Source organism: Brachionichthys hirsutus, chromosome 18 (assembly GCF_040956055.1).
Source record: "Brachionichthys hirsutus isolate HB-005 chromosome 18, CSIRO-AGI_Bhir_v1, whole genome shotgun sequence".
Lineage (NCBI taxonomy): Eukaryota > Metazoa > Chordata > Actinopteri > Lophiiformes > Brachionichthyidae > Brachionichthys > Brachionichthys hirsutus.
In genome coordinates this window covers 11,181,451-11,199,312 of record NC_090914.1, presented here as the reverse complement: position 1 = coordinate 11,199,312, position 17,862 = coordinate 11,181,451, and the positions used below count along the sequence as shown (strand labels likewise).

General features: G+C 52.2%; 1 protein-coding gene across 2 annotated transcripts; it reads left to right on the top strand.

Moving 5' to 3' along the window:
• The first annotated feature begins 580 nt into the window (after nucleotides 1-580).
• Nucleotides 581-17,819, top strand: hectd1 (HECT domain containing 1). Of its 2 annotated transcripts, none has more exons than XM_068752332.1 (44): nucleotides 581-737; nucleotides 3,445-3,608; nucleotides 3,793-3,942; nucleotides 4,029-4,263; nucleotides 4,387-4,614; nucleotides 4,692-4,970; nucleotides 5,044-5,314; nucleotides 5,394-5,470; nucleotides 5,567-5,665; nucleotides 5,748-5,862; nucleotides 6,085-6,259; nucleotides 6,337-6,475; nucleotides 6,558-6,728; nucleotides 6,810-7,032; nucleotides 7,144-7,407; nucleotides 8,049-8,260; nucleotides 8,349-8,495; nucleotides 8,580-8,674; nucleotides 8,853-8,958; nucleotides 9,047-9,181; nucleotides 9,268-9,407; nucleotides 9,536-9,748; nucleotides 9,824-9,934; nucleotides 10,038-10,204; nucleotides 10,332-10,508; nucleotides 11,574-12,377; nucleotides 12,762-12,983; nucleotides 13,115-13,248; nucleotides 13,342-13,498; nucleotides 13,589-13,659; nucleotides 13,742-13,893; nucleotides 13,971-14,025; nucleotides 14,117-14,345; nucleotides 14,425-14,507; nucleotides 14,590-14,717; nucleotides 14,789-14,990; nucleotides 15,080-15,217; nucleotides 15,318-15,790; nucleotides 15,879-16,037; nucleotides 16,124-16,202; nucleotides 16,300-16,393; nucleotides 16,504-16,654; nucleotides 16,739-16,883; nucleotides 17,009-17,819. In XM_068752332.1, the coding sequence occupies exons 3-44, from the start codon at nucleotides 3,803-3,805 to the stop codon at nucleotides 17,144-17,146; spliced, it is 7,533 nt and encodes a 2,510-aa protein (XP_068608433.1). In that variant the 5' UTR covers nucleotides 581-737; nucleotides 3,445-3,608; nucleotides 3,793-3,802; the 3' UTR covers nucleotides 17,147-17,819. The 2 variants fall into 2 exon arrangements, with proteins under 2 accessions (XP_068608433.1, XP_068608432.1); XM_068752331.1 differs by having other exon boundaries at nucleotides 11,424-12,377.
• Nucleotides 17,820-17,862: the final 43 nt, after the last annotated feature.

Below are 17,862 nucleotides of genomic sequence, written 5' to 3'. Positions count from 1 at the left end.
ATGACGCGTGATTAAGTCGGTAATTTGATTCCAAAATATACTAGAATAATTCTAGAAGCTAGAATGTACCCGATAGTTCATATTCAAACTGAATGATGATCAGAAAAGTTGTTAGACATGTCTGCGTCACTGACTCACGAAATATACTTCTTAAAGTGAGTAAATCCTGTAAACATCATCATTGTGTATTTATATGTTCTAATGTATTTGCACTATTTGACATATTAATTTTAAAATGCTTGTAAAAATCTAATATTTGGCAACTCTGCTTGATTAATTATAACCAGGATTCCTTTATTTTTACTTTCAGATGAGACCGATATGTACATTTCTTAATTTTATGTCTAGAATTTATATTATATTCTACACCATTTCTACATGAATAGCACAAACAGGAATGTACAACTGGATTCACATGTAAAGCGTAAATAAAATGATGAGATGATATTAAAAATAAGAATGAGAAACAATTTATAAATAAAATAAAAGGTTGTGTAATTTTGTCCGAGCTCAGGTTTTGTTCCTGAACGCACTGGCAGCACTCGGATCAGCTCTCCATTTCAGTCCGGTCTGTAGTTTATTAGCACGCAGTTCAGTCTGACATTTCTGTTCTAAAGAAATGGGAACGCCTTGATCACCCGGCATCGATTATTGATACAATGATTCAATATTCAACGGGATCTTGAAGATTTTAAATCATACCTCTGATCATCGCCCCTGTGCCGATAATACAAAAGGTGAGTGGGTCATCCCTCAGGTAAAAGTGAGCACGTGACGGTGTCGCTCATGGTGTTTTCCCAAGGCTACGTCGCGGCCTTTCGGCTCGACCAGAACTCGAGTCCCCCGGTTCAAGTTGTAGTTCTAAGGCCGCAAATGCAGTATGCTCGCTAAACAGACATTGACGCAGCACTTGAAATAAACATGCCGGAGCAACTATTTGTTGCGTGTCCAGGTAGCTTAGCAGCGAACGTTTGTATCTGTATAAAAGCTGTTTATGACAGAAACCCGTGGTCGCCGCTGCTAAAGCTACCATTAGCCTTCAGCGTAGTTAGCACGGTGCTAGCCGGCCAATATTAACCGGGTATCGTGACTCGTAATCAGTTTCTGTGCTGGATAAATAAAAGAACACCTAACATTGTTTAAACGTGCTATGTGTTTAAGGGATTGTTATAAAGTTAGAGTTTGTTTCACAGGCTGACACCATCGCAGTTGCTAATTAGCGTTACGTTAGCAAATCTTCCACAAATGATGCTAACAGCTAACGCTTACTAATTGCTAGCAACCCAGTAACTTGACCACAAATCCCAGTGTACCCAGGATGAATTAGGGGGCTTAATGTCGCAATAGTGTCTCTGCTATATCCGTTTATGAAACGAGGCTCGTTATGGCAGGGCCAGATGATGAAACTCGGGGTCACACTGCTATCTTTGTCCGATGTGGTTGAACCAAGTCATTTCTAGTCACTCGTCAAAGCTGCCAGTGGCCGAGCTTTCGTCGTTCTTGAAGTTTGAAGACTCAAACAAAGGAGGTTTCTTCAAACTGGATGGTGAAGAAAAGAAATGTTGGGTGCCAGAACTGTGTATTATTATTATTATTAGCGTGTAACTTTATAAAGTTGGCTCCCTCGCCATATGGTCTATGCATTAGCTGAACATTCTCGAGCATTTTGTCATATTACAGTCTTGCTAAGCTGCTGAATTACACGTCATAATTGATCTGGATTTTAATACTGTTTTACATCAGTTTTATGTCGCTCAGGCAATCAAAGAGGGAATTCTGGGTGTTGGGAATGTGTTTGTTCTTTTAGATTATGTCAGTGTCTGAAAATTGTGTTAGATACTCAATTCTAAGTCTATGTTCTTAAAAATGAGTAACGGGCATAGGTTTACAGATGATTAAATCGGTAGAGATGCCAGCTCATCGCGGGGCCACATGGAAGACAAACACCCACTCACACCTACGTAAGGTGGGAGGAAGCCGGAGAACACGGAGAGAACATACAACCTCCACGCGGGAAGGAATCGAACCCGGAAGCTTCTTTCTGTGAGGCAACAGCGCTAACTGCTGTGCCACCGTTTCACCCCGAGTCCAGCTGTAAAGTCAGACTCCGAGGACTCGACCTCATTCACCTCTATTTGTATTGTGTATTTGCTGGCGTCTGACTTGAATTGTGTTGTTGTAGGACCACAGCTGCTCCTGCCTTCAGTACACTGTTAGAGGTGAAGAATAAACTAAGTGTGTGTCGTACTTATATTTGTTGGCACAGGACACTTTCAAGAGTTAAAGGAGGGGCAGTCTGGACACTGGCGAGTTGTGATGATTAATCTGTGAGGTTCTGTCCCACACAGCGTGTGTCCCTGTGGCTAGCAGACAGCTGACCACTCTATTCTAATCAGCTGGGCGTGGACCAGCTGATTAGAATAGAGTGATCATGCTGTATCCCTGCAGCCTGCGACACTACAGGGATACAAAGACACCCCTCAAGATCACCGCCAAACGGTTTCCTTGGAAAACTAGTTCTAATACCAAATATTACTCGCTTACTTTTCCGGGAGCTTCGATTAGATGATAGAGACTATATTTTAGAAATTTTGTGAATGGCTTAACAAGAATCTACAATTTCTGCAACGTCCAACCATTTTTCTATCCATCAAACTTTATTTTTAGAGGGAATACGAGAGACGCACCATCTGTGATGCTTCCTCAGTTTCGTAACTAACTGTACCTGTTTACATTTATAGATGATTACTTTATTGGGAATTCCAGGTAATTCAGCAGCTTTTACGTAGAGCGCGGGAGACAAAAACAAACAGGAAACGGGCAGGTTCTAGAAGAAAACACCCCTCCCTATAACACATAATTATAAAAAGATAAAATGCAGTGTCTCAAACAAAACGCTTCTGATTTCAGAGGATTGATTTGTGCTGCAGGTTTTAGGTTTGTAGGCTGCTGCTTTGATCTGTCTTTACCTCCATGCAAAGCTCTTCAGTGGTTTTATCTGGCCGCCGCCTCAGCGATCCTCCGGCCTCTGACTGTCAACTCGGGTTTTCATACCAACGTCTCTGATTTGCATGCTGGCTGATTTGATTCCACAGTAGAAGCGTTGCAGCTCAGAATGTCTCCCACCTGTCAGACTAAAGACAGGGCATAGAAGCTTTGTGGTTCAGACACGCTGCTGTGGTGGTTGAAGGGAAAGCCACGACAAGGTTAAGTCTCAGTGAATCGTGTTTGTCTGTGGTGGAATTAGCATTAGCCAGCTGGCATTGTGTGTTTTAGTGTTTTAGGCAGTCGAACCCAACCTCTGGTTACCTGTGCCAGTCAGGTACAGTTGGTTCAACGGTCTGCGCTTTGTTTACTTAATGGGAGCGCCACCGTGCTAATTATTTCATATTAAACCTCATGTCTGTAAAGTTAGTAAGTGTTGTTGTTGTTGTGTTGTTGTAGTAAGTGACTACATGTCCCAGCATCCCCTTTGAGAGCAAGAAACTTCCTCCTGGTCCGTGTCCCCCCCCCCGTCCATCTGGTTGGTTGGATGAGTTCCAAACAGCGACTCCACATTGAGCAGTGATTGGGCGCTGAGCCAGACCGGGCAGCCAACGGGGAGCCAGGTGAGAGGTCAAGCGATGTCAGACCATCACCTGCACACAGGATAGATCGGTGTAATACAGATAAACTGCGGTTGTGGCGCTCTGGACCGGATTCATTAGACGCTCAGATCCACGTCTGGAGTTTAGGAGCAGTACGTTCTCAAGCCACTGAAGCTAAATTCTGCCATGTTGTTCCTGTCTGTAGGCTAGCCATCATGGCGGATGTGGACCCAGACACCTTGCTGGAGTGGCTGCAGATGGGTCAGGGCGATGAACGCGACATGCAGCTCATTGCCCTGGAGCAGCTCTGCATGCTCCTTCTGATGTCCGACAACGTCGACCGGTGCTTTGAGACGTGAGTCTTGAGCTTCGTCGCTCATGGATGCTGAGCTTGACAAAGAAGGTTGTCCTGACTGTCTCCTCCTCGTGTCCTCCTTTCAGCTGTCCTCCTCGGACGTTCCTCCCAGCGCTCTGTAAGATCTTCCTGGATGAGAGCGCTCCCGATAATGTGCTGGAGGTCACAGCCAGAGCCATCACCTATTACCTGGATGTGTCGGCGGAATGCACCCGGAGGATTGTGGGGGTGGACGGAGCCATCAAGGCGCTGTGCAACCGCCTGGTGGTGGTGGAGCTCAACAACCGGGCCAGCAGAGACCTGGCTGAGCAGTGTGTCAAGGTAGGAGGCGGCGGCAGCTGACCTGAGATCTGCAGCAAATGCCACCTGATCCTGATTAAGTGTTCGATATGGAGTCTTATTTAGCATCTTTCAGTGTTTTCTACGGATGTGTTTGTCGTCCAGGTGCTGGAGCTGATCTGCACCAGGGAGTCCGGTGCTGTGTTCGAGGCCGGCGGTCTGAACTGTGTGCTGAGTTTCATCCGAGACAGCGGACATCTCGTTCATAAAGACACCCTGCACTCGGCGATGGCCGTCGTGTCCCGACTCTGCAGCAAGATGGAGCCTCAGGACTCGTCTTTAGAGACGTGCGTTGAGTCTCTGTCCAGCCTCCTCAAGCACGAAGACCACCAGGTAACCGCAGAGGAGTTGTCCCGCTGGTTTATCAGCAGTCCATTTCTCAGGAGGACTCACCGCTGTCTGTCCCTCAGGTCTCCGACGGTGCTCTACGCTGCTTCGCCTCATTGGCCGACAGGTTCACCCGCCGTGGCGTGGACCCGGCCCCTTTAGCTAAACACGGCCTGACAGAAGAGTTGCTGTCTCGCATGGCTGCCGCCGGCGGGACTGTTTCGGGCCCCGCCTCCTGCAAGCCTGGGCGGACCTCGACGGGCGGCGCCCCCTCAGCCCCGGACTCCAAAGTCAGTAACCAGGTGTCGACCATCGTCAGCCTGCTGTCCACGCTGTGCAGAGGCTCCCCGCTCGTCACGCATGTAGGTCGGCACGCCTGAAACGCAGCTCTCGTCCAAGTACAGTCCTGTCTGATTGGATCTCTCCCGCCTTTAGGACCTGTTGCGTTCGGCGCTGCCCGACTCGATGGAGTCTGCCCTGCGAGGAGACGAGCGCTGCGTGCTGGACACGATGCGGTTGGTTGACCTCCTCCTAGTGCTTCTGTTCGAGGGACGAAAGGCGCTGCCCAAATCCACCGCCGGTTCGACAGGCCGGATCCCCGGCCTGCGGCGCCTGGACAGTTCCGGGGAGAGGTCCCACCGACAGCTGATCGACTGTATCCGAAGCAAAGACACGGATGCATTGATCGACGCCATCGACACCGGCGGTGAGGGAAAGACCTGGACCTGCAGCCACAGAAGGCTTTAGAGTCCGAGTCTCTTCCAACTCGCTGCTTTCTGTTGTAGCTTTCGAGGTGAACTTCATGGATGATGTCGGACAGACGCTGCTCAACTGGGCTTCAGCTTTCGGCACGCAGGAAATGGTAAGAAATGGAGATCCTACTTTAGAACACGGAGTGAAACATGTCTGACGTCAGTTGTTAGTTCTGGTCAAGACTAACTGCTTGTCGTTGCTCCAGGTGGAGTTTTTATGTGAGAGGGGGGCGGACGTCAACAGAGGTCAAAGGTCATCTTCCCTACACTACGCTGCCTGTTTTGGACGCCCGCAAGTAGCCAAGGTAACGAGGCCGCTGAGCCAACAGCAAAGATATGCGTTTCTGTTTTCTTGGCTCTGGACTGAACATTTGTGCGTGTTTTTAGACTCTGCTGCGTCACGGAGCCAATCCTGACCTCCGAGATGAGGACGGGAAAACTCCTCTGGACAAAGCCAGGGAGAGGGGACACAGTGAGGTGGTGGCCATACTGCAGTCTCCTGGTAGGGACCCCATTGATGCCGAGGCTTCCCCATTTAAAACATCCCATTATTGTGAACTCGGCACATCTGTTTCTGATCTCTTATCATGGCGATCACCCCGATCAATAGCTCACTTTCACGGTGAATAAAGTCCGGGTGATCTGCCGAGAGGAAACGCTTGCACATAGAGAGGCCGTTTTCATGCTACTGCAGCTCGGACCCGTGTGTTTGTGTGTGCTGCAGGGGACTGGATGTGTCCTGTGAATAAAGGTGATGACAAGAAGAAGAAAGACGTGAACAAAGAGGAGGAGGAGGGCAGCGAGCCCAAAGGAGACCCGGAAATGGCCCCCATCTACCTGAGGAGACTCCTGCCTGTTTTTGCACAAACCTTTCAGCAAACCATGCTGCCTTCTATTCGGTAACAAAACAGACGAGATGAGACGGAACAACTGAAGGGTGTTACTTTCAGTGTTACTGAACGATTTGGGTTTTCAGGAAAGCCAGTCTGGCCCTGATCAGGAAGATGGTTCACTACAGCAGTGAAGTCCTGTTGAAGGAGGTGTGTGATAGTGAAACGGGGCACAACCTTCCCACTGTGCTGGTGGAGATCACCGCTACTGTGCTCGACCAGGAGGTACAAACGCACACATCCAGCAATCAGTGAAGCTTTCAGGCTCTTTGAAAAAATTAGAGTTTTACGTGACTCTTGGTCTCAGGACGACGACGACGGTCACCTCCTGGCTCTGCAGATCATCAGAGATCTGGTGGATAAAGGCGGCGACGTTTTCCTCGACCAGCTTGCTCGATTGGGAGTCATCAGCAAGGTATCCACTCTGGCCGGACCGGCGTCTGACGACGAGAACGAGGATGAAGCCAAACCTGAAAAGGTAAGGTCTCTGTTTGTACGAACCCGAGACGTTTAAGAAGCTCATTTCTGTCAGTAGTAGTCATCACGGTGCCGCTTGCAGGAGGAAGAGGTCCAGGAGGATGCGAGAGAGGTCCAGCAGGGGAAGCCCTACCACTGGAAGGACTGGTCCATCATCAGAGGGAGGGACTGTCTCTACATCTGGTCAGACGCTGCTGCGCTGGAGCTCTCCAACGGCTCCAACGGCTGGTTCCGGTTCATCCTGGATGGGAAGCTGGCCACCATGTATTCCAGCGGGAGTCCTGAGGGGGGGTCGGACAGCTCGGGTACAAATGATCTGCGGACATGCGGTATCTTTATTCATCCCTGGTTTCTCTCGTTGACCAGACTTGCGTGCTCTCCTGGTCCCTCCTACTGCCCCGCCCTCCCCCGTACAGAATCTCGCAGCGAGTTCCTGGAGAAGCTGCAACGAGCGCGGAGTCAGGTGAAACCTGTGACAGCCAGTCAGCCCATCCTGTCCAGCGTGGGCCCCACCAAGCTCACAGTGGGCAACTGGTCCCTCACCTGTTTGAAGGAGGGAGAGATTGCCATCCACAATTCAGACGGCCAGCAGGCCACCATCCTGAAAGAAGACCTCCCGGGCTTTGTGTTTGAGTCCAACCGCGGAACCAAGCACTCTTTCACCGCCGAGACCTCACTGGGTGTGTCTCAGTATCCGCCAGCAGCTCCACATCGCTTCTCGCTGCAGTTACAGCACATCAGCACAAACTCAGAAAACGATGGAAAGTTTAGTTTGAATTCACACCAGAAGTGGCGCCACAGCAGCACGCAAGCTACTGTCAGTTCACGTCATTTGTGTATGATCTGGCATGACGACACGGCACAACTGAACAGAGAAGTGCGTGTTCTAGCAACAAATGCACCGAGCTAAAGTTGGAGTAAAATAGAAATGAACATTTCTAGATCTGTTTCAGGGAAAGAAGAGAATCAGTTTGCGCACAAATTAAATTTCTAGCCTCTTTTCCTCCCTCCCTCCCTTTCTGCAGAGGAGTTGGAGAGGGAATGCGTGCACAAAGTTCTGTTTGTCCTTGTGAAATCCAGAAATCCATCTGAAAACAGCAATGGTTGGATAAGAGAGCGAACATGGCAGCATAAAACTAACTCACTGCAAGACAGAGAAACGGCATGTATCTGTTAACACAACCCAGCTGGAAGAAATCTGTTCTACCGTAACAGATCCTTAAGGAACCCCACAAGGCTTTCCCAAGACGGTCTCTGCAGAATTCAGACGGTAGTTCATCAGAACCGGTAGTCTGACGTTTGCTGTCATGTCGTTGTGTAGGCTCCGAGTTTGTGACGGGTTGGACGGGAAAGCGAGGCAGGAAGCTGAAATCGAAGCTGGAGAAGACGAAGCAGAAGGTGAAGAGCATGGCGAGGGAGCTGTACGACGATCACTTCAAAGCTGTGGAGAGCATGCCCAGGGGCGTGGTGGTCACCCTGAGGAACATCTCCACACAGCTGGAGTCCGCCTGGGAGCTGCACACACACCGGCAGGTATGTCGCGCGCACACGGACCAATCGGAGGCCTCACCTCTGGTGTGACTTTCTGGATGATGGATGATTTCTGCCTCGGTGTGCTCAGTGTATTGAAGGAGAGAACACATGGAGGGACCTGATGAAAACCGCTCTGGAGAACCTGATCGTCGTTTTGAAAGACGAAAACACAATTTCTCCGTACGAGATGTGCAGCAGTGGCCTGGTGCAGGCGTTGTTCACCGTCCTGAATAATGTGAGGGGTTGTTGTCCGGGTCACGATGAGACGCTTTTAAGATTCATTCTGAAGTCTGACGTTCTTCCTTCTGTCTGTCTGCAGAGTGTGGAACTGGACCTGACTCATGATTGTAAGCCTTTAATGGAGAGGATCAATGTCTTTAAGGCGGCTTTCAGTGAGAATGAAGACGATGAGAGGTAACGGCAAATCGTTTAAATGGGTGTTCAGTTCAGTCTGGCCACGCCCTCTTCACATGTGATTGGTCAGCTGTGATGCTGAAGCATAAATGACGCAATGAAATGTCTTCCACTGCGAACAAATGACTGACGGTGTGTGTGTGTGTGTGTGTGTGTGTGTGTGTGTGTGTGTCTGCAGCCGACCAGCTGTTGCCTTAATCCGTAAACTGATCGCTGTCCTGGAGTCAATCGAGCGTCTACCTCTGCACCTGTACGACACTCCAGGGTCCTCATACAACCTGCAGGCGAGTCGACGTGCCGTCAAGGCGGTGTCGCCGCGGTGTCGGTTTGCTCCGAGAGGCAGATTGGATGAAGTGCATTTATACCCATCAGATCTTGACAAGGAGGTTGCGGTTCCGTTTGGAGCGAGCGCCAGGTGAAACGGCGCTGATCGACAGGACGGGCCGCATGTTAAAGATGGAGCCGCTTGCTACTGTGGAGTCTCTGGAGCAGTATCTGCTGAAGATGGTGCGGGCACGCGGCGCACAAGCACCGCCTTCATTTAGCGTGAAGCGGAGATTGTTTTTAAGCTGCTCCCTCTCGTCGTACTCCAGGTGGCCAAGCAGTGGTACGACTTTGAGCGCTCGTCGTTCGTCTTTGTGAGGAAGCTGAGGGAAGGACAGACCTTCACGTTTAGACACCAACACAACTTTGATGAGAATGGAATCGTCTACTGGGTCGGAACCAATGCCAAGTAAGTTAAAGCGGATCAATTAAATTAGTCGGGTGAAGTTTGTTGTATTTTGGGATTAAGTATGTTTTGAATTGTTAGTTTAAAAGAGTATTTTGGATCAAATGTAATCAATTTTCTGCTTCACTCAGGACGGCCTATGAGTGGGTAAATCCTGCTGCCTATGGCCTGGTGGTGGTGACATCATCGGAGGGGCGGAACCTTCCATACGGGAGGTTGGAGGACATCCTGAGTCGGGATAGCTCCGCCCTCAACTGCCACACCAATGACGACAAGAACGCCTGCTTTGCTGTTGACCTCGGCCTCTGGGTCATTCCCTCAGCATACACGCTAAGACACGCCAGGTAGTGAAAACAAGCGCACCCAGGATACAAACAAATCAAATGCGCTGAATGAAACGAAATGTGTTTTCCTCTCAGGGGTTACGGTCGCTCCGCCTTGAGGAACTGGGTGTTTCAGGTGTCGAAGGACGGGCAGATCTGGACAACCCTCCACACCCACGTAGACGACTGCAGCCTTAACGAACCCGGGTACGACGCGGGGCCGTTAATTATCTGCACGAAGGGGCTGGCGTGAACTTTGACACGTACAGAAACCCGTTTAATGGATGACGTCTAACTCTGTGTCCTTCAGGTCGACGGCCACGTGGCCTCTGGACCCATCCAAAGACGAGAAGCAGGGGTGGAGACACATCAGGATCAAACAGATGGGGAAGAACGCCAGCGGTCAGACCCACTACTTGTCCCTGTCCGGACTTGAGCTGTACGGCACTGTCATCGCCGTTTGTGAGGACCAGCTGGGTAAGGCCGCCGTGGGACCTCTGATTACTCCGCTGGCGCCCAGAAGAACATTTCTACATTTTCTGACTTGTCTTTTTGTGCTTTGTCGACTTGGTTGAGTGATAAAATCCTTCATGTCCCTCCTCAGGTAGAGCTGTGAAGGAGGCGGAGGCGAACCTTCGTCGCCAGCGCCGCTTGTTTCGTTCCCAGGTGATGAAGTACATTGTCCCGGGGGCGCGGGTGGTCCGGGGCATTGACTGGAAATGGCGCGACCAGGATGGCAACCTGGCCGGAGAGGGAACCGTCACCGGCGAGGCCCACAACGGTGAGGAATGAGCAGTGATGAGATGTTTCTGGTTGATCCTCCAGCTTCAGTGGACGATGGACTGTTCTTTATGTCCCACTGGACTGTGGGAAGATGTTTCATTCCAAGATCTGGATGTGAGAAGCTGCATTTACCGACTTTGAAATGCTAAAATGTATTTTTCTCCACGCTAAAACACCCCAGTTGGTAAATTCTCTGAAGCGGAAGAGGTCATAAAGATAAAGATAGATAAAGGTTCCGATTTGTGTCCGCGTTCAGGTATTAACCAACGCCCCCCCCCCCCCCCCCCGCCTGCCTCTTGCTCGTCTTACTGTCCCTGCGTTTTAATCTAAGCCAGATGATTTGCCTTCGGGGCCGAATGCATGGAGGAGCTCTGTTGAATGGAGATTGTCATTGCGTCTCAGATGGGATCGTCCCTTCGTGCCCGTTTTCTGCTTCGATTGTCATTTTCTGTGATTCTGTATTTCTCTCTCTTGTCGCTCCGCCTGGACCGTAATATTTTATTATTACGTTAGAATCGGTCTTCAATATTTCGATTGCAATAATTTTGATATTGACTGTAAAAGTAACAGATTACTAAGTTCCAAGATTCTAAAGTACATTTCGGAACATGCAATATTATTGTAAGTATTAATTACTGCCATAGTATACTATATATATATATATATATATATATATATATATATATACTAGTTATTTATAGATTATTATAATGTATAGAAGCAGCATTTGTTGATTGCCAAGCCTTAGTTTTAATTGTTTAATTGTTGCTCCAGTTTGCACGCAGTGATCCGGTCCAGTGTGGAGCTGCTTCTCTGCTGTCTGTCTTCCTCTCTCTCTCTCTCTCTCTCTCTCTCTCTGCCGGGTCTCTGACATCCATCCGTCCGTCTCCCTCCTATCTTTCTGTCCATCCAGGCTGGATTGATGTAACCTGGGATGCTGGCGGCTCTAACTCTTACCGTATGGGTGCTGAAGGGAAGTTTGACCTCAAGCTTGCTCCAGGGTACGACCCTGAGTCGGCTGCCACAGCGCCGTCACCCAAACCTGTCTCATCCACTGTTTCAGGCCCCGCCTCTTCCACGGTGGGACCCTCTGTGATGCCAGCGGCCGGCAGCGGCACCACCTCCTCGTCCTCGTCCTCCTTGCAGCAGCAGTCGTGGAGCAGCCTGATGAAAAATAACTGTCCGGACAAGGGCGGGGCCATGTCGTTGGGAGGGGCCGGCTCCTCCAGCAGGAAGGGCAGCAGCAGCTCCGTCTGCAGCGCCGCCTCTTCCTCAGACATCAGCCTGAGCTCCTCCACCATGGGGCTGCGGCTGGAGAGGCGGGCCGAGGGGCTGCTGCTCGACCAGGGCTCCGGCGTGGGCGTAGTAACGGGGGGCGGGGTCGGCTCTGACGGACAGCAGCGGGAGCCGATTGTTGTGCTGTCTTCCGTGGTGGAGGGCGGGTCCGGCTCGGCGTCGAGCTCCGGCACGCTCACCGCCGGCCCCGGTGACGAAGCCAGGAACAAGGACTCGTCCACGGCGACCATCGATCCGGCCACGGCGGTCTCCATGGGGCTGGTGAGCGTGAGCTCCCCCGACGTTAGCTCGGTGTCGGAGTCCTCCAGCAAGGACACGCCTTCCCAGAGGCCCCTGTGCTCGGCGGCTAACGCCCGACTGTCCGTCAGCTCCCTGCTCGCCGCCGGCGCTCCCATGAGCTCCAGCGCCAGCGTGCCCAACCTGTCGTCCCGCGAGGCCAGCCTCATGGAGTCCTTCGTCCGCCGTGCGCCCAACATGTCACGGACCAACGCCACCAACAACATGAATCTCAGCCGCAGCAGCAGCGACAACAACACCAACACGTTGGGCCGGAACGTCCTGAGTACCGCCAGTGAGTAACGCAGTATTACTATATACTGATACTGCTGCAGCAGTAACGCAGCTCGATGAGAGTCCCCTCAGCAGGCTCCTGTGTCTGTGTAGATCCTCGCTCACAGGATCTTAGAGTCCGTTAGGGTTAGGGTTCTGCTACTTCACTCATCTGGAACCTGTTGGAGAACATTGACCTTTTTGTAGAGTCATGTTCCATGTTTGGTTCCTCTCCGCTTCTCATCTTCTGGCCGGTGTAGATATGGACCGATAGGCTGACTCAGAACATTCACACCGTTTTACTGTAACGTGCTGTCGGTGCAAAACATCCACAGTTCAACCAATCAGGAGCTTAACCAGCTTCACCCGCTCCAAACTAAACGGCCTTTTGTTTGTCTGTTTGCAGCTTCTCCTCTCATGGGCGCTCAGAGCTTTCCTAACCTCACCACCACCGGCACCACCTCCACCGTCACCATGTCAACCTCCATAGTAACCAGCAGCAACAACGTAGCAACGGCAACCACAGGTCTGTCCGTGGGACAGTTACTAAACAACACCCTGACGACCAGCCTGACGTCCACGTCCAGTGAGAGTGACACGGGTCAGGAGGCGGAGTTCTCTCTCTATGGTGATGTCACACACACACACTCGTGTCCGATCGTCTTTATTTCAGGTGTCCCCTCAGTGTGTAAAAGTATTTTTAAACCAGCTGCTGTATGAACGAACATTTACGTTACGTTTGCGCTCCGCATCCCGTAGACTTCCTGGACAGCTGCCGCGCCAACACGCTCTTGGCGGAGCTTGACGACGAGGAAGACCTCCCAGAGGCCGACGACGACGACGACGAGAATGAAGACGACAATCAGGAGGACCAGGAGTACGAGGAGGTCCTGGTAAGAGACGGGCTTACTGGCCGGTTAAATAATACCGGTGGTGAGAGTACCAGGAAGGGATGTCAAAGCGTGTGTGGCTGTTTGTGACTGCAGGAGGAGGAGGAGTACGAGACCAAAGGAGGACGCAGGAGGACCTGGGATGATGATTTTGTCTTGAAGAGACAGTTCTCTGCTCTGGTCCCCGCCTTTGACCCGCGACCGGGAAGAACTAACGTCCAGCAGACCACGGACCTGGAGATCCCTGCACCGGGTACGCACACACACACACGCGCACACACATACCCTGTGTGCTAGTGTTTCATTTCCAAAGTAATCTAAAGACTTTTATTTCTCCTGTCAGGAACTCCTCATTCGGAGGTTCAGGAGGAGGTGGAGTGCACGCCGTCCCCTCACCTCTCCCTCACCCTGAAGGTAGGAGGAACCCAACGAGGGTCTGAGATCATGGCGGCCGGGACGCTATTCTGCTGGTACCGAGCTGCTTGTGTGCGTTTAGGTGGCGGGGCTGGGTACGGCGCGGGAGGTGGAGCTTCCTCTGTCCAACTACAAGTCCACCATCTTCTACTACGTCCAGCGGCTGCTGCAGCTGTCCTGCAACGGCGCCGTGAAGACGGACAAGCTGCGACGCATCTGGGAGCCCACGTACACGTAAGGGGACAGCGGGCGTCTCCGTCCGATGCCATCCCGTCCTCGGATGCTTGACCTCTGGCCTTTCTGCCCCGCAGGATCATGTACAGAGAACTGAAGGACTCAGACAAAGAGAAGGAGAACGGGAAGACGGTGAGTCGCACCGGCGTCGCAGGAACACGCCTGAAGGACGCCGATTTAAATCTGCAACCCTCCTCTGACCTCCTTCACTCTCCTCCTCTAGGACTTGTGTGAACACAGCGTCGGTGTGGGGAGTCGGCCCGGCGGCCTGAGCCCGAGCTCGGTGTCAGCCAATCAGAGCAGCGAGATTCTGGGCGTAGCCAGGGAGGTGGCACAGGCGAAAGCAGGCTGCAGCCAGAGCGCCTGCGGGGTGGAGGACGTCCTGCAGCTGCTGCGCATCCTCTACATCATCGGAGGAGACTCCACCTCCAACGCACGCACTCTGCAGGAGGGTACGGCGACACACACACACACAGGTGACGCACACCCCGGCGGGGTCTTCCGTGCATCATTTGTGTTGCGTTTGTGCAGATTTTGACGAGCTGCAATTCAATGCGTCTCCAGAGGAGTTCACCAGCAAGAAGATCACAACGAAGATTCTGCAGCAGATCGAGGTCAGTTCTGTCCAGACGATCAATCGGCTGCTTGATCGGTTGTAGATCAGGAGAACGTGGCCTGACTTTCCGTGTTTTCCAGGAGCCTCTCGCGCTGGCTAGCGGCGCTCTGCCCGACTGGTGTGAACAGCTCACCTCCAAGTGTCCCTTCCTCATCCCCTTTGAGACGCGACAGCTCTACTTCACCTGCACGGCGTTCGGAGCGTCCAGGTGAGTCTGATGCCGACTCCACTCTGAGAGGACGCGAGACGAACCGATGCTCCTGACACCGGTGTCTCCAGGGCGATCGTGTGGCTCCAGAACCGGCGGGAGGCAACCATGGAACGCTCCAGGCCGTCCAACACGGTGCGGCGCGACGACCCTGGGGAGTTCAGAGTGGGCCGGCTCAAACACGAGCGAGTCAAAGTCCCCCGAGGAGAAGCCATGATGGAATGGGCGGAGTCGGTAATGCAGCTCCACTCTGACAGGAAGTCTGTGCTGGAGGTGAGAGACTGCCGTGATCTGTCCATCCTTCAGCGACAAGCTCTCGGAGCGTCTTTCTGAGATGTCTCTCTGTCTGTCTCTGTGTCCAGGTGGAGTTCCAGGGCGAGGAGGGGACTGGTCTCGGCCCGACTCTGGAGTTCTACGCTCTAGTGGCTGCAGAGTTTCAGAGGACGTCTCTGGGCATCTGGCTGTGTGACGACGACTTCCCCGACGACGAGTCCCGACAGGCGAGAGGCGAAACCTTCCCCTTCGGTCGATGTTTCTGTGCTTTTACGTTTAAGTCATTGATCGCTGTCCCGGGATCTTTCCCGGACCTCTGTGCTTCAGGTGGACCTGGGCGGCGGTCTGAAGCCTCCTGGTTTTTACGTGCAGCGCTCCTGCGGTCTGTTCCCGGCACCGTTCCCTCAGGACAGCGAGGAGCTGGAGCGCATCACCAAGCTCTTCCACTTCCTGGGCGTCTTCCTGGCCAAGTGCATCCAGGACAACCGTCTGGTGGACCTGCCCATCTCTCAGCCGGTCTTCAAGCTGCTCTGCATGGGGGACATCAAGTCCAACATGAGCAAACTGCTGTACCAGTCCCGCAGCTCGCCGCAGGGTCACGACCCCGAGCGGCCCCACCTGCAGCCCTTCCTCCTGTTGTCCGAGGCCTCCACCGAGGAGAGCCAGGAGACGTACTCCGTAGGCAGCTTCGATGAGGACTCCAAGTCTGAGTTCATCATGGACCCCCCGAAACCCAAACCACCGGCCTGGTATCACGGCATCCTCACCTGGGACGACTTCCAGCTGGTCAACCCACACAGGTAAACGGTCGGCGCCAACCCTGCGAACCATCAACACCTTTGTTTTTAGTGTAGCAGCTAAGATGTCGTTTCTGTCCTCCTCCTTCAGGGCTCGTTTCCTGAAGGAGGTGAAGGAGCTGGCGGTGAAGAGGAGGCACATCCTGGCCAGTAAGAGCTTCACCGAAGACGAGAAGAACACCCGGCTGCAGGATCTGATGCTGAGGAACCCGCTGGGCTCCGGACCCCCCCTCAGCATCGATGACCTCGGGTAAACTGGTCCCATTGTCCACATGCAAGCAGAAGTAGCCTGGCTGCCAATCGTCCGTCTGATCCACGCCTCCGTCTGTCCTCCAGGTTGAACTTCCAGTTCTGTCCGTCGTCGAAGGTTCACGGCTTCTCGGCGGTGGATCTCAAACCGAACGGAGATGACGAGGTCAAAACAACAAAACGCTGAGTCACTGAAAGCGTTTGTGTGTGCTCAGCTGGTCCAGATGATGGACGACTATGTGTGTGTGTGTGTGTGCGTTTAGATGGTGACGATGGAGAATGCAGAGGAGTACGTAGAGTTGATGTTTGACTTGTGCATGCACACCGGCATCCAGAAACAGATGGAGGCCTTCAGAGGTAAACACAGGAACATTTTCACACCCGTGATCTGAACACGAGCTGCAGCCAGAGGGCGCTAGAGCAGGAACCGTGCTGACCTCGCTCCTCCTCCTCTTCCTCCTCCTCAGAGGGTTTTAATCAAGTGTTTCCAATGGAGAAGTTGAGTTCTTTCAGCCACAAGGAGGTTCAGATGATCCTCTGTGGAAACCAATCACCTTCCTGGACTGCTGATGACATCGTCAGCTACACCGAACCAAAGCTGGGCTACACCAGAGACAGGTACGTAATGATGATGATGAAGACGGTATTCCTCCCGGTGATTTTCCCAGTTGGAACCACTCTGACATCTCGCCTCTCCCTCAGTCCCGGCTTCCTGCGCTTCGTCAGAGTTTTGTGCGGGATGTCGTCGGATGAGAGGAAAGCGTTCCTACAGTTCACCACCGGCTGCTCCACGCTGCCCCCCGGAGGCCTCGCCAACCTGCACCCCCGCCTCACCATAGTCAGGAAGGTAAACTCGCACCTTTTAAAGTGCATCCTCCTCCAGTCCTGTTAAAACCCTACGCTCCAGCCAAAAGGATGTTTTTGAATCATGAAAGGAATGTGTGAATCTGATTGGCTGCTGCCTCCCCTCAGGTGGACGCCACCGACTCCAGTTACCCGTCAGTCAACACCTGCGTTCACTACCTGAAGCTTCCTGAATATTCATCCGAGGACATCATGCGTGAGCGTCTGTTAGCTGCCACCATGGAGAAGGGCTTCCACCTCAACTGACCGCCGCCGCCACACTGAGCATGCTCCCCGAGTCCGTCTCACCGTGTGATTGACAGGTCAGCCAGCCCATCCGAACGGCCGACGGACGCGACTGACTGACTGACCGCTGGAGGATGTGGAAGATTAATGTTGCAGATTAAAGTAAAAGCTTGCATCCTTAACCTGCATCCTCCGTCGCTGTCTGGGAGGAGGTGTGTGTGTGTGTGTGTGTGTGTGTGTGTAGGGGAGGAGGAGGAGGAGGAGGAGGAGGAGGAGGTGGTGGTGTGTGTACAAACCCTCCTCCCATCTGTCCTCAGTTTAGTGCCTGGTTTGACTTGTAGCTTCTGCTTTCAGTTCCTCAGTCTTCAACATCACGCTTCTTCTCCTCTTCCTCCTCCCTCTTTATTTTAAATTGCTTTTTATTTTGTTTCTGTGTGCGCGAGCGACAGTTTTTGGGTTGTTTCTGGCCAGATGTTGCGGTCGGCGTGCATTTGGTGTTGCTTTACGAAGAAGCTGTCGAGACAGAAACACTGGTTGTGTGTAAGGCACGTCAGAAGCTCTGCTCCCTTGTATTTTCTTTGTATATTATAAACATTTATTTAACTCAAGTTGCAGTTTGAGGTAAACAGATATTTTGAAATGTGTATGCTCCCCCCAAAAAATTCATTAAAATGTTTGCAAAGTATGAAATAAATAGTCCTGTGGTTTGTGAGGAAACTGGACAGCAGCTCACTGTA

Bases quoted from the DNA above. Each gene is read 5' to 3' on its own strand.
- hectd1 (XM_068752331.1), top strand. From the start codon at position 3,803: ATGGCGGATGTGGACCCAGACACCTTGCTGGAGTGGCTGCAGATGGGT. The intron at 8,496-8,579 runs GTGAGGGGTTGT...GTCTGTCTGCAG, and splicing joins TGTTCACCGTCCTGAATAAT to AGTGTGGAACTGGACCTGAC. The intron at 9,749-9,823 runs GTAGTGAAAACA...TTTTCCTCTCAG, and splicing joins TACACGCTAAGACACGCCAG to GGGTTACGGTCGCTCCGCCT.